This window comes from Eurypyga helias, unplaced genomic scaffold (genome assembly GCF_000690775.1).
Source record: "Eurypyga helias isolate BGI_N326 unplaced genomic scaffold, ASM69077v1 scaffold27797, whole genome shotgun sequence".
In the NCBI taxonomy this organism is placed as follows: Eukaryota; Metazoa; Chordata; class Aves; order Eurypygiformes; family Eurypygidae; genus Eurypyga; species Eurypyga helias.
Window position 1 is genome coordinate 30,664 of NW_010264108.1, and position 27,170 is coordinate 57,833.

The 27,170-nt window shown below is 38.9% G+C and overlaps 1 protein-coding gene across 1 annotated transcript in view; it reads left to right on the forward strand.

Annotated features, from left to right (window-relative positions):
• Nucleotides 1–3,339: 3,339 nt before the first annotated feature.
• The window catches only part of STX18 (syntaxin 18), a gene marked incomplete at its 5' end in the record, with an annotated part of 29,445 nt that continues 5,614 nt past the window's right edge, over nt 3,340–27,170 (forward strand). The window contains 6 exons of the mRNA XM_010156298.1: nt 3,340–3,401; nt 13,070–13,185; nt 14,302–14,379; nt 14,483–14,549; nt 17,957–18,072; nt 22,480–22,568. Coding sequence (XP_010154600.1) covers nt 3,340–3,401; nt 13,070–13,185; nt 14,302–14,379; nt 14,483–14,549; nt 17,957–18,072; nt 22,480–22,568 — 528 coding nt within the window. The remainder of the gene's footprint in view (nt 3,402–13,069; nt 13,186–14,301; nt 14,380–14,482; nt 14,550–17,956; nt 18,073–22,479; nt 22,569–27,170) is intronic.

A 27,170-nucleotide genomic window follows, 5' to 3' on the forward strand; every position in this document is an offset into this window, starting at 1 on the left:
AGAACATGTCCAACCATCGTGATGCTTTAAGAAAATCTGCTTTTCCTTCATTAAGATGGCCTGGTGTCTGATAAAGTGCTAATAGGACGTCTAGAGGAGATTAGCAGAGAAAATATTAACTGAGTAAGATGGATAAGCAGAAGCCATGCGTGTGTTGAAATAAGTGTTGGGCTGAAGTTAACAGTGGAATCCACTTCTTGCATTCCCCAAAATAAGAATGGTACTGAACAAGGTGAGTTTTAAAATCGATCCCAGAGTAAGATGGATTGGGAAAGTTTACTGATGAGGGAGTGCTGGGAGGGAGGAGCATGATACGTTGCAGCAAGTGTTTAATGACTCTGGGTCTGGAGTTGTGAGAAGAAAGAAATTCAGTGGTGTGGTAGAATATATGTTTAGAGACCAAAACAAAGAATAAGTCTGAAAGTAACCAAAGAAAATGGTGGAAGAAGAAAGATTCTGAGCTGAATGACAAAGTAATTAACACCAGTGAATGCCCTTCTAGTCACCTGCGCCGGAAAGGGATGGGTGCAGACTGGAGCAAATGCAAAGGAAGATTATGGGTTAGGCAAATTCAGACCTATCTTGTGAGAAGAAACTAAAAGCTTGGGGTCATTTGTCTGGGGCTGCAGAAGTTAGAGGGAGATAGGATTATTGATGTAACTCACATGCAGGGAAGCAGAGCTTTTAAGGGAAAGGACTGTTTTGAAGCAAGAAGGGATGGATAGAAGTTGGTAATCAGTAAACCTGGAAATTTGATGGCTCTTATTGGAATCCTACTGCTTTTCTTATGAATAAAGCCATTCAATTGGAACAGGGAGATGCTTTATTACCTTTACGCTGGAGCTTGATAGCTTTATAAAGAGTATGTGGTATGCCTCTGATAACCCCAGAATAATTGCAGCTTGAGGACACCAGGGTTATCAGGATTTATATTTGTATAATTGGGAATATTCTGTGTCTGCAGAGGTTTAAGCATTGTACCAAAATAAAAAAGGTCTGGTTTATTTTAAAAAATTCACGTTCGTTGTTACGCTAGTGAGACTTTTTTTTTCATAAAAGTGGTTTAATTTTGTTGATAGGGTAATGACAAAGTGAATTCAAAACTGTGCCAGCAGTCCGCCGTAAGAAAAGGCAAAAGAGAAATAGCAGCAGTGTGGGATTGCAGAAGATGCTGTTAGAGGGAAAGTAGAACAAGAAGTCTCACTTCTGATGCAAATCTTGGGAACTAAGAGCTTTATGCGAGTATGGGCATAATGGTGTCATTCTAAATTCATGAAAATAGCTTTACAAATGAAGGAGAGGCAAAGTGGGGTCAGTGCAATTCAAACACACGATGACAATTTTAGCCTAAATAGAATGCTCTTTGTGACTAGATGAATTAATTACTGTAAGACAGTGTTCTTGCTTGTCATTCTGATTCTTTCTGCTTGTTAATCACTCCTAAATTGTAGCTATTGCAGTAATATTAAGATTTATTACTTATAAAGTTTTGCTGATCTCTTTTTTTTCTAGTGTAGCGTTTGTTCACATATTAACTGTTTTGAAATATGTTTCTTATTTTACATTTATACTCTTTGTCCTCTGTAGTACTTCCTTTCTGCCTATTAAGTGGTATTGTTCTACTGAAACACTGTATGACTGTTTTAAATGTTTTGCTTTCATAGTCAAGCTTCATTTACCTATTCAGCAAATTTCATGACATACTAACTCTGAGCTCAGAAGGAGATTAGTATACAAAAAATAAGTTCCAGTGGCCATGAGAAGAAACATCTGTAGAATGGTTTGGCTTATTCTTTGTCCCTCGTTGATCCTGTAGTGACTTCAGTATTTCCCTTCTTACTGCTCATGGCAATGTTAACATGCTTTAGGAAACTACGCATCTACTGGAGGTACTAACAGAACACAGTTTGCTATGAAAGGGATGAAATTTCCCATCCCATTAATCACATGGAAAACTTCAAACGTGAAAACTGGTGAAGTTCTTACCCAATACAATGTAATAAAAATGAAACGGAGCAAATAAGAATAGGGAAATGTATGCCTATTTATAGACACAAGGAAACATTTATTTTTAGTTGTACAAATGCCTGTGGGCTCACTAAGTAAGCTTTTTCCTCTTTCTTCTTCCAAAGAGCTGCTGATCTTTTGAAAAAATAATTGGGGAATTAATCTTCTATTTATCCAAACTATTGTGTGTTCTTTCTCTGTGCTTTTTTGTTTGTTTAATTACAAGGAACATTTGCATGAAAATAGGATTTTAAGACTTGAACAGCTTCTGATGCTTTTTCCCAGATACATGGAGTAAACTGCTTTTATTGTGTTTGTAAACTAAAACAGCTATTGTTTTGTAAAATTCCGTGCATGCATCTTTTTTACTGAATTAATAATGAATATTTGAGAATATGCTTTAGGAAGGTTCCCCCCAGCCTCCCTCTTGAAAGTATATACCACTAATACGTGTAATTTTCCCCCTTCCTCCTCCCCCCATCATGTCTCTTTCAAGACCTGCCAAGGAAGTCATATTGGTAGTCATTTCTCTGGCCAGTTAAACTAGATTTCTGTAGTTCCTCCATTCTCTAGGATACCAGCATCTTATGCTACGCCAAATCTTTTAAATCAGACTAAAGTTTGCAGAAGTTCTTTCAGATTTTTAGCAGTGTTTTAATCTTTTTACAAAGATCATTTGAAGACTCTTAATAAAGAAAATCAAGTGGATTTAAAGCAATTTGAATCCACAGTGAAGTAGAAATCCAGAAATAGAAATTTGATAGGGATGTGTGCTTTGTCAAAACTTACTGATGATTATCAGATGATAGAGATACTACTTTAGTTTGGACACAAACTGGTCAGTCTATTATGACAAAAACAGAAAGGAGAGGGACAGCACCTTGCGCTACAAGGTCTGATAAAGGAACTTGGATGTTTGTATCATGTCTCATCTGTAAAATGTTTAAATCTTTCTTGCGTAATCTTCTTCTAAAAGAAATTTATTTTTTGAAATGTACATTAGTTTCTGGATTGCCAGTTTGGATAATATTTTGTGTTGTTATTATCATGTTTAAAATTTTCAGTGTTCAGTATTGTAGTTATGTTGTGTTTAGTGTTTATGCTTTCTGGATAGAAGACATACTTTGATTTCTTTGAGTTGTATGAAAGAACAACAGATTTTTAAGATTATTTTTATACATTGACTGCTTGCAGTGAAAATTACACTATAAAAGAGTAAACGTTATGAATCAGTTTAATCAAATTTTACGTTTGAAGTGTGGAATACTGAACTTTTAAAGTAATCAGTTATCTAACTGGAATTTAATTATGATTTTATTTATTTAGATTTCTCATATTGGAAAGCTGAAGGATTTTCTTCTGCAACACAGAAAGGATTACATCAATGCTTACAGGTAAGCGTGCGCTGTGTTAAAATAGATTGATTTATTTTCAGATTGAAGAAGTGAACTGCTTAAAAATCTATAGGCTTAATGACGAAAAAGAAAACACAGTTTGTTTATTAGTTGGCCTACAGTAAGCTACTTAAGGTGAATTATAGTGCTGTCACAAAAAGAAAATGGTTCTAAATAAAATGAGACTCAGAATTTGAGGAAGATTTCTAGCTCGTAAGAGTTTTGAAACAAAACAGCCTGGCAATCCAACATCTTTTAAGGACCTGCAGAGTAGGTTTCTGAAGTGGCTGCTGAGACAGCAGACTACTAAATTCATTTTTCCAGGTTTTTCCTTAAACTCTGTGACACTAAACCTACCTATTATCACTAAGTATGCAGTCAGTAGCATCCGCAGGTCCTGGAGGAGAATGTTGCCAACTCTTCAGACTTCCGGCTCTGGAATGTGAATTCTGGATGAAGGACACTATTAAGACCACACTGTCAGGGGATTTGCTTTTCTGTGACATAAACTGTAGGCTTAATTTCTGGTAGTTATTACTGTGTGGAGAAAGATTTTGATTCTCTTCAGCCCTTGGGAAACACTCAAAACTGCTGTATCTGCTTACTTACAGAATCACAGAATGGTTTGGGTTGGAAGGGACCTTAAAGATCATCTAGTTCCAACCCCCCTGCCATGGGCAGGGACACTTGCTGATAGCTTTAATAGGAGGATTTTTAGAAGATTAAACCACAAGTTTACAGGTTGCTAGTAAGAAAAAATAGGAGTATCTTGTGATCTGCAGATTTAACATTCTTAATGAATTACTAAATTAGATCTGAATGATACTGCAACTTGTGTTTTGGTGAACTGAGTACAAATAATCAGATCATGTGAGAAATGGGAAACTTGCTTTTTAATGAAACTCTCGTTACATGCAAACTTAATAGTCATAGGTTGAAGAGTATTTCATTCCAGAAATAGAAAATACTTCATAGGTATCTCTAACTTTGCTGTTGTAAATCCCAATTGGGATGCTTTAAAGAACTGGGATGCACCTTTTTTTTTTTTTTGTTAATAAAGGAGCCAGTGAATTTCTACTGAGTGAAGTTTCCACTTCAAAGACAGTATCGGCAAATTGTTCTTGAGGTGACAAATTGGATCATCGTGGCAATGCCCTTCTTGGGATGGGTGGGAGAGGAGCGTGAGGGACAACTAAATGTCTGTTTTTGACAGAGAAACACACAACCCACTTTGGGGTTTTCGGGGTGAGGAGGGGGTGTGTATATCCAAATGAAACAGTGTAGGTAAGCTTTCCCTTTAAAAGGATCTTCTGAAACTTCTCAATTTCCTGTGTTGTATTTCTCCAGAGTTGCGGTATTGCATGGGGTGAATCAGCCCTGTCTGCATTCCAGTTCTGCCACAACCCTGGCTAAAGCTAAGCTGTTGATGCAATCAAGGTTGAGAAAATGCAGTCTAAAGTCATCTTGGATTGAAGATACTGATTCCCAAGTCAATTTAATACCTTTCTCATAAAGGCTTCACAGCTACCAAATAGGAACATTTATCCAGACAGATAATCATTCCCCAGGAGAAGACAATAGGAACAGATGATGCTATCCCTTAAGCTCGGACCATACTGGAGGAACAGTCTTTCTGAGAAACAGCTTCTAGGCCCAAAAGGGTCTGTCACAGTAATAGCAATACTGTACAATCAGTGGTATCAAAATGTGTCTCAAAGTAAGTTGCCTGAAGGTTTCTGGCACCTCTTTTTTCTCCATGAGATTTTGAAAAGTTGTTTCAAAAATTAAGATTTTGGCATGTTTTGTAAGTGTAAGGCCATAAGAGCCGTTCATAATCGGTGGTGAAAATGAAGCTCAGGGGTGGGGGTGTTAAGTCTGTGCAGGGTGTATGAGGAGCTGCTTTGCCAAGCAGCAGTGTAGAGCTACGTGTAATGACTAGCTCTCTGCTTTTTCAATTCCTGTTGGAACAGGTCATGAAGAACACTAGGTGGAGCTACCAATTTAGTTCTGAAATAACTGTTTTTACTGTGTGAAAATTTCCTGTGAATGCAGAGGCTGAAAAACTGCAAGTAACTGTAGTAAGAGAATTCATTAGTGGTTAAATTTTGGGTGCTATTTGTATTTTATTAACAGTAGCATGCATAAAATTGAAGTGATAGGAGTAAAAATTTGCCCAAGCTATTTTGATTTCTAAAAGTTTGTTAATGTTTTTCTGGTAAACTCTTTTAACCACTTATCACAGTGAATCTCAGTGATTTCCCCACCTCCCCACACCTCAGGTATTAGCTAAGACAACGGAGAAAAAAAGTGTCATTTCCTCCAAATTTCATCTGTGATTGCAGTTGATCCTGCCCTTAGTGGTCAAACTTAAAATAGAAAGTACTGTCAAATTCCATACTACATTGTTTATGCTGTTCCACTTTGTGGATGCAAAAAGGATCACATCATCCACGATGTCAGTCTCACAGTCTTATCAGGTGCCTCACTCACTCAAGGCAGCAGTTTTAATAACTTTTCAATACTTAAGCTATGGGAAAAAAATTTAAACCACTTAAACTCCAGCCCAGCCTTTTTGTATTATATAGAAGGTCTAATTTTTTAATGAAACTTGACTACTCTGTATTTTGTCAGTCCTCCTTTTTGTTTCTCAACTATAGCATGATGTGTTGTTGAAACGTGGCTTTGGAGTTACCAAGTAGGAATTACTGTATGCCTTGTAAAATGCCTTCATAATGTGTTACAACCATGTCCTTGATTGCTTCTTTGCCCTTACTTTTGCAGAGTGTAAATTCTTTATTAATAGTTGTTATTTTTGGCATACATAAAATACCCTGCTATGAAGGGGTTGTCTTTAATTCATTTTTACAGGAAAATTTTTAGCAATGCGAAAGACAACTGGAAGAAGGGTGAACTGAAACTAAGGCCCTGACCCATTTTATCAGATGTTAAATATTTAGCTAAAATACCTAAATTGAGTTCAAAAAGCTCAAGAATTAGTAATTGCTTATTCACCTTCATTCTTTTTGATTTGACTGCTAGCTATAAAATACGTGAATGGCAAAACACATGAAGCTACTGATGCAGTGATCTAAGCTAACTGACTTGCAGACAATTGCACCTTTATCCTTTCCTGTTTGTCAGGATTCATTTGCTTTCTCTTACACCTCAGTTTTCAGCTTTCTGTGATAAGGAACTTCTCTGTTTTGTCCTCTCGCCTGTTTTGTCCTCTCTTGTGGACAGAACTTCTGAGAGCTTTAGAGATGTGGTATTATCTTCCACTGACAGCACGAGTTATGATGCAAAGAAATTTGAAACTGGCCTGCTGGAAAACTCTCTTTTACAGAGAGGCAGCATTCTGGCAGCAATATTTTACAAAACTGAAAATACTAATTCTGGTCTGCCTGTACTGCCTGTTCTAGTCGCTGAAGCTTCCTCACAGGCTCAAAAAACCCTAGTTTTAAATATGTTGTTGTGGAATGTTTTGTTGTTTCTGTAGACAAGTTTTTACCTTGGATTTATGTCAGACAGTGTTTGGATGGAAAAAGGCTGTAAATTAAAATGCACAAAACAGGATAAATAATGTTTATTTCTTAACTACTAAATTTAATTTAAAATGGAAGAAGGTTAAGGATGTCTGCTGTACTTAGAACTGTTATACATACATGTACCTATGTGCATATATCCACACACTTATGTGTATGCATGTGTGAGCATTTATGTATCTCTTTGTAAGGCAATACCTGCAGGTGGTAAATTGGGCATATCTCTGCTAAAACAGTACGAATCAGTATTTCAGAACTGCTTTATTTCAGCTTATTGCTTCTCTCTTTCGTAATATGTTGTTGGAGGAAAATCAAGTTTTTCTGCTTGATTTGGTGTCCTTATTGAATCAGTAAGCAGAAAATATTTTATGCACCAGCAGAAAGAGTTACTAATTCTAAAAGCTGGTGTAACGCCTCCATCAGCGCTGGTTCCTTGTGCTTTGCCGACAAAACGGGATCATAGAAATGATGGGCTGGATGGAGCATGGCTGACGCATTCAAAACGAGAATGACTAGGTCATTCTACCACTGTGCTTTGCTTGCTTCTAAGTATTTCTTTCTGTGGAGATTCCATATCTTTCCTCTGATGTTCCTTCTTTCCTATCCATGCTATCAGGTTTTTCTTTTACACTAACTAGTTTTGGGGTTTCCTCAGACTCTTCTAGAACCAGCACTTACCGTATATTTGGGTTTTCATATGTGTTCTCTTGGACCTTTTGTGTGCACATTTTCCTCTCCTTTGGACACTGTCCCAGTTGTTCTTGCAGTGAGTACTGAAATGGAACAAAAACTCCAGCTGAGGCCTTTCCCAAAGCTAAGGAAAGCAGAAAGATTACCTTTCATTCGTAATGGATTATACTGCATTTATGCATCTCACTGTAATGATCACTTTTTATGCAATAACATGTTGTTATGTTTGGTTTACGATCCAGTGTGATCCCAGATGACTTTCTGAAGAACTCTGCCCTAATTAGTTGTTCTCTATTCTCTGTGGGTTCAGATAATTGTTCCTGCTGCAACAAAGATCCTCTGACCATTCCTTATTCAAATTCTTCATGTAACTTCTCCAGGTTGGCAGTATTGTTTTGAACTGAAGTCTTGTCCTCTTGATAGAGTTTTAATTCACTTAGCTTTATGCCTCTGCAAATTCAATGTGCATGCTCCATTGTACTGTTTGAGTTGTTAATGAAACTGCTAAATAACATCGGATTCGGGACAAGCCCCCATGGAACACAAGTCGGTGTGTCCTCTCTGTTTTGGTATATAACTACTCAAAGAGTTCAGCTTTTCAAACAGTTTCATGTCCATATGGTGCTTGTGTCTTCTAACTCATTAATTTGCTGGTAACTTCTGAGAACGTCATGTGAGATGGTAACAAAAGCCACACTGAAGAGAAGAAACATAGCCATAATTGCTTTTCATCCATCTGTAAGACCTGTTACTGCATCACAGAGGTAAATTACACTGCATATGACTTACTCTTGATACATCTTGCCTACTGGCTATGTCTTCGTCCTTTTATAAATGGTTAAAAATTATTTGACTGTTGGTTCCTATGTTTTCCTAGGCTGAGTGGTCTATAAGTCCTCTTCCTTTTTTTATTCCTTAACCCTTCTTTTTTTGAAGATAGTTGCTACACTTTGTCTTTTAATCAACCTAGCACTGACTCACTCTCCCCTAGTTCTTGACAGTGAGGATACATCCTTTCATTTGATGCTTTTGCTATTTTAGGTGTTTCTCTCAACAATATTTGCAGAGTAATCTCGTTATCATTGGCATCCCTTACCAGTTGTATGTTATCCTGCATTTGACCCTTTTCTGACTGTGTCCCTATGTGTTCCTTTAGGCTTGTCGGTGGCAACCCAGTCTAATTTGCACTTTCTGTATTGTGTTCTTTGTGTTTGAGCTCATGAAGTAGCTAAGTTGATCTCTTACTGCATTGCCTATTCTTCCCTTTTATCAAGGGCAGAATTGCGAATTATCATAACATCAATTCTGTATGAAAACTGCTAGTTCCCCTGAATTCTTTTTTTGTTCCTTTTTAGGTTTCCCTTTTTTATGCAGTTCAACTTACTAATTTTTCTAGACTATTGAACTCTGCTTACTTGATGGCCACTGTCTTTACCTTACTCTTTACCCACCTTCTTAAAAATCACAAATCACCCAGGTTGCTTTCCAGCCCAAGTTTCTCATGAAGCTTTCTTCTAATGATTAGGATAAAAATCTAGAAGAATTTCTTTTCCCCCCTCTCTCCCTCCTTTATCTGCATATATTAGCCAGCGTGCATCTTGGCTAATTCTTCTGATTGCTTCCGGAAAACCTGGTTTGTTTGACCTTTCTTGATTTAGCGATGTGTCAGCCCATTGCTATGATACTGCCACTGCACTTCTCAGCAAGTATTTGTGTATCTAATGTACAGGACACAGCTGCATTTTTTTGTTGTTGTTTGGTTAGATTTTAGTGTGTGTGTGGTGTTACTTGGCCTATTCTTTTTAAATGAATGGATCTTTTTATGATGAGGATGGTGATTAGATGGATATTCAGTATAATGTGCAGATATACTGGGGAGTGCACTGGGGACTTCAGTACCCTGTTAGTACTAGTGGATGCTGTGTGTTTTGACATAATGGGATGTGATTATATGACTCCATGCTTGCCTTCCCAAGGAGGTTGGGTTTCGGGTATCCTTGTCTCAGAGTGGCTCGAGCAGCTCTTGTTCCAAAGTGTCTTACCAGACACTGTGTAAGCTGTAAGCAGTTATAAACAGACAAATATTCTATTTCTGGTTTACTGGATTAAGCTGCGTTTTGCTACCTCTGAAGCTGTGAAACTCCCTTTTAAAGAACTTGATTTAATGTGTTTTTGTATAGGCAACTGTGGAAAGTGGACAACTTGTTTCCCAGTGTTAAAGCCGTTACAGTTATCCTCAGTGTATCACTGTACTACTACTAGTTGCACTGTTAGTAAAAAATATGTGTCTGTGGCAGGCTTTTTCATGTGCATTTCTAAGTCTGCTTTAGAAGAAAATTCTGATTTACATTTTGTAATCTTCATCTGACCCTGTAAAGTTAAAAAGTGCATTGAGAGCACAGAACTCTGCAAATACCATGAAGCTGGGCCAGGTACAAGAAACTAGATGTGTAAAGACAAGAACTTTATACTCTGTTCAGCAGTGGACCAGCCAGAACTTATTATTGTAAACTGAAATAGTGGAGATTTTTTTTGCTTCATCAGGAGGCCATCATGAGGCTGTTACTCCAGCCTCATTTTCCATCTGAATCTGTGTGCCCTAACATGCTCAAGGAACTAAGCATGGATTGCTGCACAGTGTTATGCATTGTCCCGTGCCAGATGATCTTAATGTCCCCTTCCTTCTGGGCCTGTGCAGAGAGGAATGTAAGAAAGGATTCTTTCTGGCTTTACAGATGGTGAGCACTTGCTTATGCCACAAACCAGTAATAAAAAGCCCCATCTATTTTTTTTTTGCAAAGGGAGTTGGGGAAAGATCTGACCTAATAAAGTTAACAATAAGTTACCTTTATATTGCATGTGTAACTATCAGTACATCATTTTAACCTAGCTGTGGAAAGCCTTTCCATCAGATGTCTTTAAAATCAGACTGTTTCAAATCTTTCATTATTCAGAAGCTGCTTTCTCAGAGAGTGCAAATTAGAGTTACAGCTTAGAAGACTGATTTCAGTTGCGATAGGGATTTTGCCACAGATTTATGAAACCCATCTATTCTGACCAAAGTAGAGAAATTTAACTAGTGAAATATAAATGGAAACATTATATATGGCTACTTTTTATCTAAGTTTAGATGCCAGATACATGACAGTGTTGGAAACAAACAAGTAAAATACAGAATATTACTTCTAATTAGTTTGCCCTACTGTTTGCTGGCTAATTTGTGTTTGTGTACTAGCTGTACCAGTAAGCAGAAACTAATTTTCAAGGCAGATGAAACATGTGCTGCTTTATTCATGAGTCACACGGAATGGAATGGAGACATTTTGGTATAATACTCATTAGGGACATTAGGTTAAGCTTAAAGCTTTGTGGAAAAGATCTGGGAGGTCCATGCTGACAGTGTGCAGGAAGGAACTGGTGGGTCTGTATGTGATGAGATGGGGTGATGTGAATTGGTTGTAGGCATTCCCGTGGCAGGGATTGTGGTGGATGCAGGGAAGATTTGGCATCATTGCAGTGAAGTACGTAAGAGATCTCTAAGGGTATCAGGCTGTTAGAGGCCCCATCGGTAACAAGGCTAGTTTTGCCAGTTGAAGATCCCTTCTTTTCACTTGCATTACTGCATCAATATAGTCACATAGCTTGAACAAGTGGGGAAATTTTCATGTATAAATAAAAATATAAATTAAAATGAGGGTTTGAGTTATGGTTTTCTTTCCTGTTTTTAAAGGCAAATGTAATAGGCTGTGATGACACTATCATCAGAAAACCCACAATGAATATGATAAGCTGCTGTAGCAAAGTTTTATCGTCTGTCATCTATTGGCTGTTGAGACACAGTTAGAAATCTTTAGTATCTTTATCAGCGATCTGAACGAGGGGATCAAGTGCACCCTCAGTAAGTTTGCAGATGACACTAAGTTGGGTGGGAGTGTTGATCTGCCTGAGGGTAGGGTCTTCAGAGGGATCTGGACAGGCTGGATTGATGGGATGAGGCCACTGTAATGAGGTTCAACAAGGCCTAGTGCTGGGACCTGCACTTGGGTCACAATAACCCCCTGCAATGCTAGAGGCCTGGGGAAGAGTGGCTGGAAAGCTGCCTGGTGGGCAAGGACCTGGGGGTGTTGGTTCACAGCATCTGAATATGAGCCAGCAATGTGCCCAGGTGGCCAAGAATGCCAGTGGCATCCTGGCTTGTATCAGGAACAGTGTGGCCAGCAGGACCAGGGCAGGGATTGTGCCCCTGTACTGGGCATTGGTGAGGCTGCACCTCAAATCCTGGGTTCAGTGTTGGGCCCCTCACTGCAGGAAAGACACTGAGGTGCTGGAGTGTGTCCAGAGAAGGGCAATGGGGCTGGGGAAGGGTCTGAAGCACAAGTCGTCTGAGGAGCAGCTGAGGGAACTGGGGGTGTTCAGCCTGGAGAAGAGGAGGCTCAGGGGAGACCTTATCGCTCTCTACAGCTCCCTGAAAGGAGGTTGTAGGGAGGTGGAGGTTGGTCTCTTTTCCCAAGTGATGTGTTAGGACAAGAGGAAATGGCCTCAAGCTGTGCCAGGGGAGGTTTAGATTGGGTATCAGGGAAAAATTCTTCAACGAAACGGTTGTCAGGCATTGCAACAGGCTGCCCAGGGAAGTGGTGGAGTCACCATCCCTGGAGGTATTTAAGAGACATGTAGAGGAAGTGCATAGGGACATGGTTTAATGGTGGATTTGGCAGTGTTAAGAGTATGCTTTTCTCGTGGTTATCTACAGTGTGTTAATATGTTACTGACAGGCCTCCATATTTATTAATTCAATAATAAGATATATTAATCATATTAGAAAATATTAAATACATAATATGTAATGTAAAATAGAAATAAACAATGGCAACAGGTTTTAATAAACCATATAACCAATTTGATATTAAAAATGTTCATTATTTTCCAATATTTTTCTTAACTATGTCTTGAATTCACATATTTCATAGTTCAGCTGCTTTAAAAATGAAGCTTAGTATTTAGGCTAATGAAAATATATTTAGAATAAGTTCCAATTTTTTGTACTTTGTTCAACATTTGAGCTATTCTTTTGTTCTACTTGTTTTCATGTTTTTTAAAACATACTTCATTGGAATAATCATTGAGGGTAATAATATATTTTCTAGTTGTATTTTCTCCTTATCTGCTCAGTATTTGATTATGTACGAGATGATAGCATGTATTGCTTTTTCTGCATCTTTTACTAGTAAAAGGGTTTAAAACAAACAAAACCCCACCAACAACAACTCCCAGCTTTACAGAAGTGGCACTCTGTACTTTTTACTTTTTTCCAGTGAAAATCAGTGTGGCACAAAAGCTTTTGTGGAGTTGGTGGGTGGGAATAAGGGACCTAAAATGTGTACTTGTAGGTTTTATGTTGGGGATCTCTTAAGTGACAGTTTGTCTTTTATTTCTCAGCCATATTATGTCTGAGTACGTGAGGATGACAGATACAGAGCGTGATCAGATAGATCAAGATGCTCAGATATTTATGAGGACGTGTGCCGATGCCATTCATCAGCTGAGAACAGAAGGTAAACTGAGCAACTCATCAATAATTAGGGCAAAATATTTAAAAGACTCATATAATGCTGAATATTGGCTGGTGAATCTGAAATGCTTTTGGAAAGAGATTGGTGAAGTATCATTTGCCTTTTTGTTTTCATTGGTGTAATCCAACTGGCTGATTACTACTGTACTCAATTTTCTTTAATGTCAGTGGAAGGAGAAGCCAGAGCATAGAATTTTTATTTGTTCAAATACACTATCAAGTGTAAAACAAAAAAGACAGTCTTAAATATTTACTATTTGAATAGTAATTTAGTGCTCTCGCACATAGGCCTGAACCAAAGCTTCTTAAATTCAATGGCTGTCTCTGTCTTGTCCATCTGTAAGATATTACAAGTATAATCTTCCCAAGTTTAAGATAATTAATTAACTTTAACATAGTCCTGGTAAAGTAACAGCTTTTTTGACAACTTGAGTATGGGATCACATTATTCTATGAAAGTTGTAGAGACCACTTCTGTTTTGGGGTCATCAAGTTTACTTGCTGTATGTGTATGTTTTATCTATATACCACAGTTTTTTTTTATCAGCTTTGAATGCCATCTAAACATACTTGCAACATTTTTCAGAATCACTGAAAGTGAGTCAGGCATAGGAGCTACATGGTATCCAAAAATATTAATTTCTGTGAATTAAAAGTATGCCTGACACAATAAATCCCAAAGCTTTCAGTGTAGTGTGTACACTGGACAATTTTTAAAATGTTCAGTATTTTAAACAAGTTAAATCTCTAAATCTGTTTGCTATGCTTAGCTTGGTGACGTTAAATCTTGTTTAGAAATTTAATTGACATATGACTGAGGCATATAAAATCAATACCATGAGTATTGTAAGACACTAGTTGTTTATAAAACTATATAAACATACATAAAAAGATATATATCATACATATATTTTTATATATTTAAATATAGCTATGTTTAAAATACATACTAATATGTAACATACATAAAATGTTAATAGGCTTTTGAGTATTTACTGACTATTATTATAGTATTACTGACTATTTCAGTGTATCAACTGAAAATAAAGTTTTGTGCAGTTCAGTAAAGATTGTGTTGTATCTTTCTTCTGTATTTCAGCACACAAGGGTATCCAGTCTGCTCAGGTAAAGGAGCACAGAACAGCTGTTACAGACTTCATTGAAGATTACTTAAAAAGTACTAAGTATTACTTTAATGGTTAAAAACGAATGACTGTATTTTCCAAGAAAGAAATCATGCTCTTCTAACCTGAAGTTTTGTTTACTGCTGTCTTTAACAGGAGTGTGTAAACTGTATTCTGAACAAAGAGCCATCAGAGTTAAGCGAGTGATAGATAAGAAGAGACTGTGAGTAGTGTCAAAAAACAGTTTAACTGTGCCTTTCGTTCACAGGACATTGAACAAAGCTATTACTCATGTTTAGTTTCTAAGCAGATTGTTGCAGTGGGAATCTGTAGTTGGATGAGTAACTTCTGTCAGCAGGTTCATTCCAGGGCCCTTTCACACTTCTGGCATGTGGAGTTAAGTCTGCAAATGGCAGAGTGCAAATTTAGTGGTGTTGTACTTCTCATTTATGTAAATGATTAAAGCACTCAATCAGTAAAATGTGGGTTAATAAGCCTATTGGACTGCTACAAATGCAACAAAATACTGTTGTGTGTCCCATTAAGTAATTTAGATTGAGACATATTTCCAGTGTGCAGGATTTCAAAGATGCTATTTAGGATACTGCCTGTTTAGGTGCAAGAGTTCTCTTTCCTGTTCTTTTTGTTTTTTTTTTTTTAAAGCCAGTATCTTCTTGCTTAATCACTTGCTTATGTGGTGAGTAAAGGCCTGCTTGAGATGGCGGGCCTTCATGGTAAGGAGAAATGTGATTAAAACAAAAATATGAAACAAAAGTTTCTACTTCTATTGTGGTCTATGTCCAGGCTCCTAACAGAGGTGAAAAAGGCTTTCCATGTCTTCTCAATCTGCATTATTTGAATTCTAACCTTAAGTTCCATTATATACATTTTAATTTGAAAATGACAAATTCTAGAACATATACATCAATAAATTCTTGAGTGTTTTTCCAAGACTTGATGCTGCTTTATCAGTTTGGTGTTTGGCTCCATCAGCTATTTACATTGAAACTAGAGAGGTGTTTTCAAAAGTCCATAAGTACATTTTATTCAGAGTGATTCAGCATGATTAAGCAGAATTAGATTCACTCAAATATATCCTCTGAGACATAAGTAGTAGCATAAGCCAAAAATCACGTAAACAAAAATACCCCAAGCCAGTTCTGAAATTTGGTAAGAAGTAGTGAGAGAAAAAGTAAGGCGTTGGTATTTTTGTAACTCCCTAACTTTTCAGAAACAAACGGTGTGGTATTTTTCACGTGTAAAAATACACAACCTTATCAGTATTCTTCATGCTGAAGAACTTCAAGATACTATGGTTACTGCTGGTACAGAATTGGCTAACAAATACCAGCTCTTCTGTTTGTTTGTGCTCACGTTATTGTTTCCATGTGAAATCGGAGGTTCAAGATTTCTCAGATGGCCAAACAGAGAAAACAACTCAATTTGATACATGCTAAACATGAAACAATGGAAGAGCTATTTCAGAAGTTAGAATACAACTTAAATAACGAGCAATAAGGCATTGAAAAGTAACCCAGAGGACGCAGTCCTTTCAGGTCATATTGGAGGATACCGCTTTATCTCTTTTTACGGATATAAGAACTCCATGTTGAGTCTGTATACATTGCAGATGTGATGTAATGGCTAAATTGTCAATTAAGGTTAAATTTAAATAAATCCCAGGTCATAAACCAATCTTTATGGTGACTTGAAGAAAAATTGTCTTTTTTCATGCCTTCAACTAGTTGATTTCTAATTTCCCCACAGGTTTCAGCAGATGCTTTATGTGGTAATAAGAACATGTTCCATCACTTGAAAGAAGTAGGCATTCTTTAAATAGTGCATCCCAGGCATTTTGTTTTGGTTTTAATTGAAAACTTTGTACATTAGCATACGGAGTGAAGTAAGGACAACAAACAACAAAGGAATGCGTGTGTTTCAAAGTAAATTAATCCTAGTGTAGCTCTTCTTCCCTGCAATTTAGTCAATTTTAAAATACACGTGTATCAGAGTGCTGAAAGGTTTGCGGTAGAAATATACTTCATCATGTTTCCTTTTATATTGATAAATGTCCTAAGCTCTTCAACAAATTGTCCAAATGTTACACTTTTCTCGCCTAAGTTGCCTTTATTAACTCTGATTATTTGATTAAAAAGTTCTGCCAGTTACGTAGGACTAGTTCCCCAGAAGGAAAAGTTTAGAAACACAAACACAAGCGGCTTTTTCTTTAAAGGTACTTGGTTGTGATTTTCAGTTTTTATGTTTATTGCTATTCAAAATTAATTTTGTTTTTAAACTTCTTTTTCCAATAGACTATCTTGTGAATTATGTATGCAATTATTCAAATCAAGCTGATATTTTTATTAGCATCGGAACTATTATTGGAACTGCATGGCCATCCTGTTAAGTCTTTGTTTCCTCATTGTTAGGCAAATTTGGCACTTGAGAAGGAGATGATGATAGTTCTTTTTGGTAAAATTACCAAAAGCCCAGTACTTGCAGAGTTTTTAGAACTAAAAAAGGTTCCTTGTTACTGCTTTTTCGTGTTTAAAGGACAGTCATTCAGTGATGACTAATGCGTTATATTCTGTTTTTCTCAGGATTTTCTAATTATGGGCTAGAATTTAGACACAATACAAAGAAAGAGAGGAACACAAAATTCAACACCTTCTGTTAAGCAGCAGGGGAATATAGCAGATCATAATGAGATTAACTGTTGATTATATCTGTGAGGGCAGGAAGTGAAGAAGGTGGCACAGCAGGTACTTCAGCCCATTGCTTTCTGGGTTTTTTTGTACTTTAGCTTCTCTAACAGTGTAATTGCTGAGCATGTAACTACATAGCAGTTACAGAATTCACTGTAGACAACAATAAACCACAGAAGTTTACTAGAAAAAATATGTTGTTGCTAAGTTTAAGGTGGGTTGTTTTGGTGCCACAGTGAAACAGACTTGACAAGTACTTAATATATTATCTCTGAATGCACTTCTCATTTTTTGCGTTGCCTTTGGATTAAAATTACATAGCAGGGCCTTAGATGTAGTATGTATCTGTCCACTGCATATGCTTTTTCTTTTCCTTGCTTCTAAATGGTTTGTTGCATCTTTTGGCAGGCAGTGTAAGGATCACTTTCATCCTGTTTTAACTATTCTTTAAAACTAGTTAAAGAAAAATACTAGTCTGTTGTATTTTCTTACTTTTCCATTATCATTGACAATATAAAGTAAAATTATAATTCTTACTGGAAACAAGTATAATGGTGGTGTTGGCTATTGCTACTAAAAACAATTTTCAGCATGACCAAAATGTTATTTGCCTTTTTTACCAAAAAAAAAGCGTATTTCAATACACTGGATTTTTGAAAGGAGGTTTAATAAAATATATGTGGTTTTATGCTATAGCCTTCAAAATTCTCCTTAACTCTGAACACACAATGTGTTTTGTTCAGGAACACTATTTGTGCTTGCTTTGCTTTTGTTATTTCAGTGAAAGTTGAAAATACATTTTGTATCTTGACTAGGAAAACTGTAATGTGAAGTTGGCAAGAGTTAGTGTCAAATTTAATCATCTGTTCTCATTTTAGAGAAACTCAACTGTGCAATATCAGACGAATTACTTTTGTGCTTCTAGGTCCAGACTTGAACCTGAGCAGAGCAATGTGTCCAAATCGCCTCTTTCCCCTGAAAAATCTTCACAGAATCCTTTAGACGATTCGGAAGAAAAACTTTCTGCTGAGGAAAGTAAAGGTAAGAATAAAATACAGTTATATTTCACTTTTTGTGGCTATGCCTGTCCGTTCAATAGTACTTTCTTCACATTATAAGGGCCTGTTCCTGTGACTTTCACCTTTTCTATTTTCATCTTCCCTGAGTTGATCAGGGTTTTGTGAAGCACGCTGTGAGACTGAGGAAGCAAAATGTTAAGCTTTATGGCATGGTTTTTCCAACCAGCTAAGAGTGTCTTATGCTTTGCTGGATTCCTCATCCTCTCAATAAACTGTGTGAACTCTTTCATTTTTATTTTGTTTTTGTCAATATCCCTCTACCTACGTACCTTCTGAGATCAGTCTGATTTTTCCACATTCCTTTCACTGATGCCAAGGAATTGGAAAGTAGCTCAACTTTCTGGGAACGTTTTCTGTTTTTTAAGCCCAGAGACTTGACTTGGACGCCTCTACAGTAGGAACTCAAAGGTGGAATATACTCATAGAGGGGAGATCACTGGCTGGACAGATCCAGCAATTCTGGGGTGCTTGCTCTCCACAGCATTGAGTTTCCCTGCTGGAAGGATTGCATCTTGTCTTTCCGTGGGCAGGAGATAAGTGGAAGTCCAAAGCAGTATCATTCTTGACAGGACTTGGAACATCTGCTTCTGATTCTTTGGTAGCCTGCTGCTGAGGCCAGGGGATGCCAGTCCCATCCCTTAGCTGGTTTGGTCTGTCCTGGGATGTGTGCACTAACACAACTTGTTAGCCTTACGGAGTACCACTGCTAAGCAGGTAATTTCAGGTTTCACACCTAAAGAGAAAACTTGTTTCTGTGAATCTGTAGTTGCTTCCCCTGCCCTGAGTTCTCTTGCTTTTGCTGCCCAGAGGAGTCCAGGGCATCTTGTGATTTACAGCATGAAAAGTATTTTTGGAACCAGAAACTGTATGAGATGTGACATTGCATTAGGATAACAGGTCATCAAGATAGAAGAAATGCACTGGGTAGCCATATTATTCTGATAGTCAGTTATTGCTGCTTTGGTGGTTTTTATTGAAAGAGTGAAGTTCCTCTGGTTGGTGACTTCAGGGCCACACAAAGAGTGGACTCTTGTGAAGTGGGTATGTCTGGATGAAGACTCTAATACTGAACTACCTCACCAAGTGTGAATGGTTTCCTTTCCTGATACAGCACTGCTTATCTTCCTCACCAGTTTGTACTTCTGCAGCCTTATCAGTATGCCTTTCCCCCCCTGCCCCGACACTGAATTTATTGTGAGAAGTAAAGGTTTTGATTATGTGTCGTTTCTAGTGCTTACTGTGTTTCTATAGCGTGTGTGAAGTGATGCAGCACACAGGCACGTAGAGGAGTCTGGCCGTAACGCGTTATCAGTGTTTGGCAGCTGTGAGCTGGGGCCAGCAGAGAAGCGGCAGCGTAGTAGCATCTTTGCTGTGCTCTTTCCGAGTTACTGAACGTCTCCACAGGCGCTGAGCGTGCGCACTCCCGCCGTGTAGCGTCGTTACCATTTTTAGCTCCAAAAATCTGTGCCACGCCATGGAAAACACCGTTCTCTGGTTGCCTTGGACACAGCACATGACTGCAATAAGCAGGAGTGAAGCCTTGTTTCTTGCACTTTAATTTTGCTTACTCCAGTTTTCACTTTTACTATTTCATGCTTTAATTTTTTAGTAAGAAAGTAGGGGTGCCGTCACGTAACTGATGCTGATGTGTGCACTAACACAACAATCACTTGTTGGTGATTGCTGACTGGTCTTCGAGGAAACTATGAAACTTGTGTATCAAAATCAATCTGTCTGGAGCAGTTTTTAAATGCAGACAGCCTGTGATTCCTCACGTAAGTGTTGGTTGCTGCTGCTTACAGAGCTCAGCCTTGTGATTTTGCTGGTAGGTGGTGGTTGAAGCATGGTAATAGCGGGAACAAGGTGACTGGGAAACAAGAAGTTTAAATCTTGCAGTCTTTAATTTTTTTTCTTTTCACAAGTAACTTCAAATTTTTCAGAAATTGGAGAAATTATAGTGTTTAGAAATAAACTGTTTCCTCCTCAGGATGTTGGTGGTTTTGAGAATTGCTTATACTTACTCATTAGCCATTGTCAGCATGCCTGGGTCCCCTGGGTAGATACCTGGGCTGTAAAGAGTTCTGAGAGCAGAAGAGCAGTCCTTAAACTGAACGTGAGGATGAGCAGCTGAACATCCTCCTTGGCATGCTGAAGCACAACGTGGGTCGTGTCTGCTTTTTTTGGTAGAAACCAAAGCAAAATGTGTTTTACTTGTTTTGAGGCAAAGCACCCGTTTACATGAGAATTATACTGGATGTGCCTCATGGTAGGAAAATAGTGTCTCTGGAGATTGCTTTTCTATGCTGACAGTCTTTAGGGGTATATTACAAATCTGACATTTAGTTCATGGAAATAAATGCAAATAATGAGTAGGTTTTGAACAAGCCTAGCAGCTCTCTCAGCGTGGAAAAGGGGTTCAGAGGATTTGGCCATTACTTTGAGTCTCTGTGCATTAACTACTCCTGTCCACAAAAGAAGCATAGCGCAGCTTCTGCTGGGTGACTCGTAGAAAAGCATTAACGCAGCTCCACGGAAGCTGCAGAACGACCTTCCCAGTAGCCAGGAATGTACCGCAGTGGCAGGAGGGACCCTGGGGAGAGATGTGTTTCTCACTTCCCTCTTACCAGAAGAATATTTGCTTATTAGCAATCGCATCACATACAGGTGCTGGTTTTTAAACCGTGCTGACAGTGCCTGAAAGTAATTGGTTCCTCTGGGATAAAATAGGAATATATCTTACTACTTGGCTCCATAAACTAATTATCACCTTTTCTTTGAAGCCAGTAAAATAATTCATTCTAGTTTTGATATAATGTAAGTACATTGATTACCTAAACAAGTAAGTTTTGTGCTTCTCTGAAATAGACCTGAAATACTGATGATACCCCATGGAAAACAGAGGTGAATGCTTTCTAAACAATTTTTAAAGATATTCTTGTTACTTGTAAGAGAGAACAGATCTATTTTTTGGTTGGTTTTTTTTTTTTTTTAATTTACTATATTCCTTATCCACATCCCTTATTTGTAACATGGTTATCATTAGTACATCCTGGCTGGTTGTTGGGGAGCAAAATAAACATTTATAAAGGGGACATACACAACAATACTCTTTTATAATATTTAAGAGTTTTCACAAATACTATAATGAAGGATAAAGGGGAAAATTTCTGCTTATAATGCTTTTCATCTCTTTGTTTATAAATAGGACTGTTCCTTTCGGAGGCTTCCCAAGGGAAGTCAGTATGGGAATGATGATGCATCAGTGCTGTTTATGCAATTGGTGAAAAAAAATAGGTTTAGAAGGTTATAATAAAACAAATGAAAGTATTTATAAATGCCTGAAAAAACTAACTGGGATAGATAGGAAGGCTGAAATCTAAGAAAAGTAAAAACTAAATCTTTGTGGTTTAATGTGCAGCTTGCACCTGTAGGTCAAAGCAAGTTCAGCTCTGATGCACTGCGGGGTGGTGCAAGCCTCTCTTTCGGGTTTTGTACGGGTTACAGCCAGTGGGGAGGAGCGGGGTCTTCCCAAGGGTGCACTCTTACCATCAGGGTGTTACACACTGATGCTAGCAGAGCTTGGGAAACAGCAGGCTCCTGTAGCACAGTTTTTCTTTCCCATTCTACCTTCTTTGCCTGTAATCAGGAGTATGTAATTAAGCCTAAAAATAAATCTCCCAGAAGGGAATATCCCAGAAATAGCCCTTCAAGATCTGTTACGCCCAACTCCTGCAAAGATTTATTCCGATGATCAGCTTTAATCCAAGGGGAAGCATTATTGAAATCAGTGAAGCAGCTGTGACGTGTAGGGGTTAGTTTGTGGGATGGGGTCTGGTTCCTGTTACACACAGGAAGGCGCTTGCACAGCGTGCTGTAGGGTTTGCACTGTAATGCGCAGCCTCAACAGCATGAGGAAATCGTTTGTCCTATGAACTTTGCTCGCAGTGTCTTTGAGGGTCTGTTTTTTCTTTCTGGAGTAAGGAGCCAGTGGTGTACTCAAGTCTCATTGGAAGATAATAGTTTGCCTAAAGACTGCCACTTTGGAAACTGTGTGTTTTCTTCTGCTAAAAGGCAACCTCCACAGTATTTTGTGCCCTAACTAGTCTAGTGCATTGTCAGTTGTTTTACATCCTTCACTGTCAGTGCATTAGTGCAGCTGCTTGTCGTTCACAAAATTAAACATAGGTGTATGCTTTTCTCCCAGTTTAGAACTTAAAGGTTACTGGTGTAATTTGCGCCATAACTATAGGGCGAGTCTCAGTTACCGACGAGAACAATTTCATCAGCATTCTGAAATGGATGAGAGAGGATTTTCACTTTACGCTTCAGCGTCCTGCTTTTTCCTAAGTGCATGGTGGTTCTTTTACAGACAGGAATGTGCCTGATGCCCAAAGCAACCTTGGACTGTGGGGGGATGGCAAAGGTGAAGATGAGCTGTCACCTGAAGAAATACAAATGGTAAGTATGTCTTGTGTCTTGCTGTCCATTTTATTATATTTTTCTGCTGTATTCACATGTTAAAAAGTGCAGATTCACCCAAATTCATTTGCGACTTTCATTTTATGCAGAATAATGCCGTAACAAGATACACCTTTTTGCACATGGCTTCCTAGTTCTTCTGGTAGCAGCTGATACTTAAAATTGCTACAAAACACTTGGAGCCATGGCATTAGTAACAACTATTTTTCAACAATTTAATTTTAAAACCAATTTTAATTTCCAAAATTTAAATCAGGAAACAATGGAAGTCAAGGCAGCATTAGAAAAACCATCATGAAACTTCTGAAAAAATAGTGTTGGCGAGATTTTTTTTTTTTTTTTTTACTTGGGCTACTTGTAGAACAGAAATAACTATACTATTTAAGTGTAACTATGAAGTTACACTTCATTTTATTATCTTTTTTGTTATTACCAGAATCAGATTGGTTTACTAGAAGGAATAGCTACAAGCTTTCTGTCACAACAGAATCTCATGAATTTTACCTTTTCTGCATTTCCCAGTTATCAACACATTTATATATTGTTGGATCCAAGTCTGCTTCCAGCTGAACTGGTATCATAGAAAATCTCTGACATCGGCATGATTGCTGGCAACCTAGCTGTTAAACTCTTTGATATTCCTAAAATCCGTCATTTTGAACATGGCTCAAAATACTTGCAAAACCTTTCTGCAATAGCACACACTGCCTTGCTTACATGAAAGAAAGAAAAGCTGATTTATAACTAGGCTGTGGATGTGCCATTTTCAAAATGTTGAGCTTTGCTAAGGCAAGTGGATACGTGAAGGTTCCTTGGCAGTGACTGCAGGTGTTCCCAAACACAACATGCAGCACTCTTCCTGTCACAGACGAGCGAGTTACACACAATTATGGTATGGTTTGTCAAAAGGTTCTTCAGAGGCTGCTCTTGATTCTCTCCTATTGTTCTTGAGCGCCGGTCTGAAATCTAAAGGCTTACTCCTGTTTTGTTTCTTTGAAAAGAGAATTCTTTATGTATTTTCATTTTCTTGTGTTGAGACACTATATTATTAGCTCCCTTGCTGTAAGCTTCTAGAGGATCAAGAGGAAACGAGCATCAGAGGTGACAGCTCTGACGGGGGTTACTAATAACCACTACTAGATGTTGTATTGCTTTTTGTAGGCCTCACCCTGTAATTATGTTTCAAACATGTTACATCCCTTGCCATGGTACTTTGAGAATAAATACATTTCTTTTTCACGAAATCCTTTTATACTTTTTAGAGTAAGGCCCCAGATGACTCAGCTAAGTCATGAGGTGCCGAAGTCTGAGAATTTTGTTCTATTTCTGTTATCAGAAGTGAAAGGAAACATCTTAAAATGTTGATTTTTGCCCACTGAGGATTTGAACTTTTCCCTGGAATAAGTTCTCTGTATTGACTTCTGAGGGGGAGTGATTTCCAGACCTAAGTAAGAGGAAAATCTGTGTTCATGGTTTAATGCTTTGAAGGATTTCTAGACTCCTGAATCTCCAACCCTAAACTGCTTCTTACTAGGCATTCGGACAGCTCTTCCTAGGGCAGAATCAACAGATATTATTTTAAAAACCTGTTGTTATTCTTTACCCATTCAGGTCTCCTGTGCTAGGCTTTTTTTTTTCTCATTAGATATATTTTTTTAAACTGTAATTAGCTAATTTACAAAGGGTAGGGATGTATGTGATTGTTCCACAGCAAAACTGCTTTTCAGTGCATTTTTGAGGAAACTTATAGCTAAGAGTTGGCCTTTTATTAGAAGTTGGATACTGTATAATTTCACTCCTAACAGACTTCAAAGTCACAGGATCTATTACTCGAATTTCCAGGTAAAGTTGGGTCCAAGGTGTAAATGTAGGTGCAACTAGGAAGCAATTTGCATGTGCATTGCTTTTTTCATGGCTCACATAAATCCTTAATGCTAACTTGGCGGTATTTAATGACTTCATTGCGCTTTTGACGTAGGAATCGGGGTCTTTACAAACACGTACCAAACCCTCACAGTTAATTTAGTCACTCAAAGGACATTTAATTATTTCCTCTCTGCATTACGTTTGCTGTTACAGAGCACTTGATTTCTACTTTTTGAACATGTGATCTGTGATGCGCGGACCAGCCGATTTTTTTAAGTTGCTCAGAGAACCCAGCAGTTCTCAGAAGTGGGTAGGTTACAGGGTAGAAACTGCTGTGTTGGTTTTAAATTAGAACGTGTTGTGTCAAAACGTACTTAACAATTCTCAGTCACACTTCCGTGATCCCTCCTGTGGGTGAAGTAACGAGTTCAAGCCCTACCATGCTGCTACCGCAGCCATTTCTGTCCGCACTGACCCACAGGAGAGAGCGGTCGCAGGTGATTGTACGATTTGCACGATACCTTTCAGTTTATAACCCTGCGTACAGGTGTATTAATGGCTTTTATCGTTATTTTGAGCAGATGTCTTGTGGTTGCAGAGCAGGAAAAAGTCTGTCCTGTTCAAGTTGTGAAAACATCTAATTTTCCCTAACTTTATCTTTTTTTGTTGGTTTTTTGGCCTTAAATTCAGGTACAGTACATATAATGGCCTACCCCGTGGGATAACAAAGGGCCATGAAGATGCTCAGAGGGCTGGAGCCCCTCTGCTATGGGGACAGGCTGAGAGAGTTGGGCTTGTTCAGCCTGGAGAAGAGAAGGCTCCGGGGAGACCTTATTGCAGCCTTCCAGTACCTGAAGGGGCTACAAGGAAGCTGGGGGGGACTTTTTACAAGGGCCTGTAGTGACAGGACAAGGGGTAATGGGTTTAAATTGAAAGTGGGGAGGTTTGTGAAGAACTTCTTCCTGATATCTAACCTAGAGAGGGTGGTGAGGCACTGGAACAGGTTGCCCAGAGAAGCTGTGGATGCCCCATCCCTGGAAGTGTTCAAGGCCAGGCTGGGTGAGGCTTTGAGCAACCTGGTCTAGTAGCAGGGGTCCCTGCCCATGGCAGGGGGGTTGGAACTAGATGGTCTTTAAGGTGCCCTCCAACCCAAACCAGTCTGTGATTCTGTGATTACAAAAGAACAACTGTGATTATGTCTTCTATGCATCACTGTTTTCAGACGTACCTAAAGCAGTTTGTCACTTTATGCCACACTTTGGTAGGAGAATATTTCACTGGCATAAGAGGCCGCTTCACTAAGGCATAAACCATTGAGCCGTACTGATGCTGGAGGTCGGGTTATGTTCCCACCCTGTGAATCCCTCTCTGACACGCTGGTGTCTGATGCGTTCTGCACTCCGACCCTTTGTTCAACCACCCCTCTTACCGCTCTCTGCGCCCAGCGGTCCATCAGCCGTGACTGTGAACTGCAAAGATCACTTGGCAGTTAGAGGCAGCCCGTGCCCGTGGAGGGTGTGAGCTATCAAAGGGACTTCTTGAAGGATGCTTGCTCTAGTGGATTTGTGCTGTTGGTAAGGGATTAAAATCATTCACTGCATCTTTATTGAAAATTTGCCTTCTAAACTGGTTATCATCTCAGTTTCACTATGGTAGCAAAACAGGGAATTTTGATGGTGAATGTTTGTGCAGAAATACTTACAGCAGTCAGAAAAACAGTTACTGGCCCCGTGTAGTCAGTTAAGGACCAACCAGCCGACTCGGCACTCAATCCTCCTCCGGCTCTGTTTCATTGCTGTGTTCCTTGGCTTTGTTCCGAGGTGACTCCACCAAACCCAGAGACACACGGTGGTGTGAACGGGAGGGAGTGCGGTGATCAGACTCCTTCAACCACCCACTGCTGTGGCGTAACTGTCTCCCTGGGTCCGTCCGTTGTACCAACGAATGCTCTGCTCCGCAGGAGACGCTGACATCTGAAAGGATGGCAACACTCATACTGCTTTATTTAACAAAACCCTTGGATCTTTAGGATGGAAATCGGGGACTTTGGGCAGCTGTGTTTTATGTTCCTCTGTTCCCCTTCAACCCATGGGCTGGGCTCCTTCCCTGAGACCCTGCTGAAGGTGACAGTGCCCGACAGCCCCCCCTTCTCGTCTGTGATCCTGGACTCTGGGGAGTCCTTTAAGCAAGGAGAGAAACCCGTTCTTCCCAGTCGGGTGGACAGTGAACCTCTAGTACAAAAAGGCTTTTTTTGTTTTAAAAAGAAATTTAAAAATCGTGTTTTGTTATCCTTCATGACATAAATTGCCTATGTCGGAAGACTAAACCTTTTTCTGAGACTCACTGTTGCTCCCCTGTACGCGTACCCGTCGTTTCATGCTCACTTCTGCCGAATTAAACCCACAAATCCCTGATTTTTAACACAGCAGCCATTTCCCCTCGAAGTCGTGGAAGTGGGTGTGCGTTTGCCCGCAATCGGGTGCTGTTTCTGAGGTCCTGACAGGCCTGAAGCAGGATGGAAAATGTTACAGCACAAAGTGTGGGGGGCAGGGGCGATGGTGTGGGGCATGAGGGGGGGGGGATAGGATGAAGGTGAAGGTTGGTTTGGCTTCTGCTGTTCTCTTGCCTTTCTGTGTTGGTCTGTGGCAGTCCAACTCTCCCTTAGGCCAGCCCTGTCATCTGGCCCTGTGGAGGGATTCAGTTTACTACACGCAG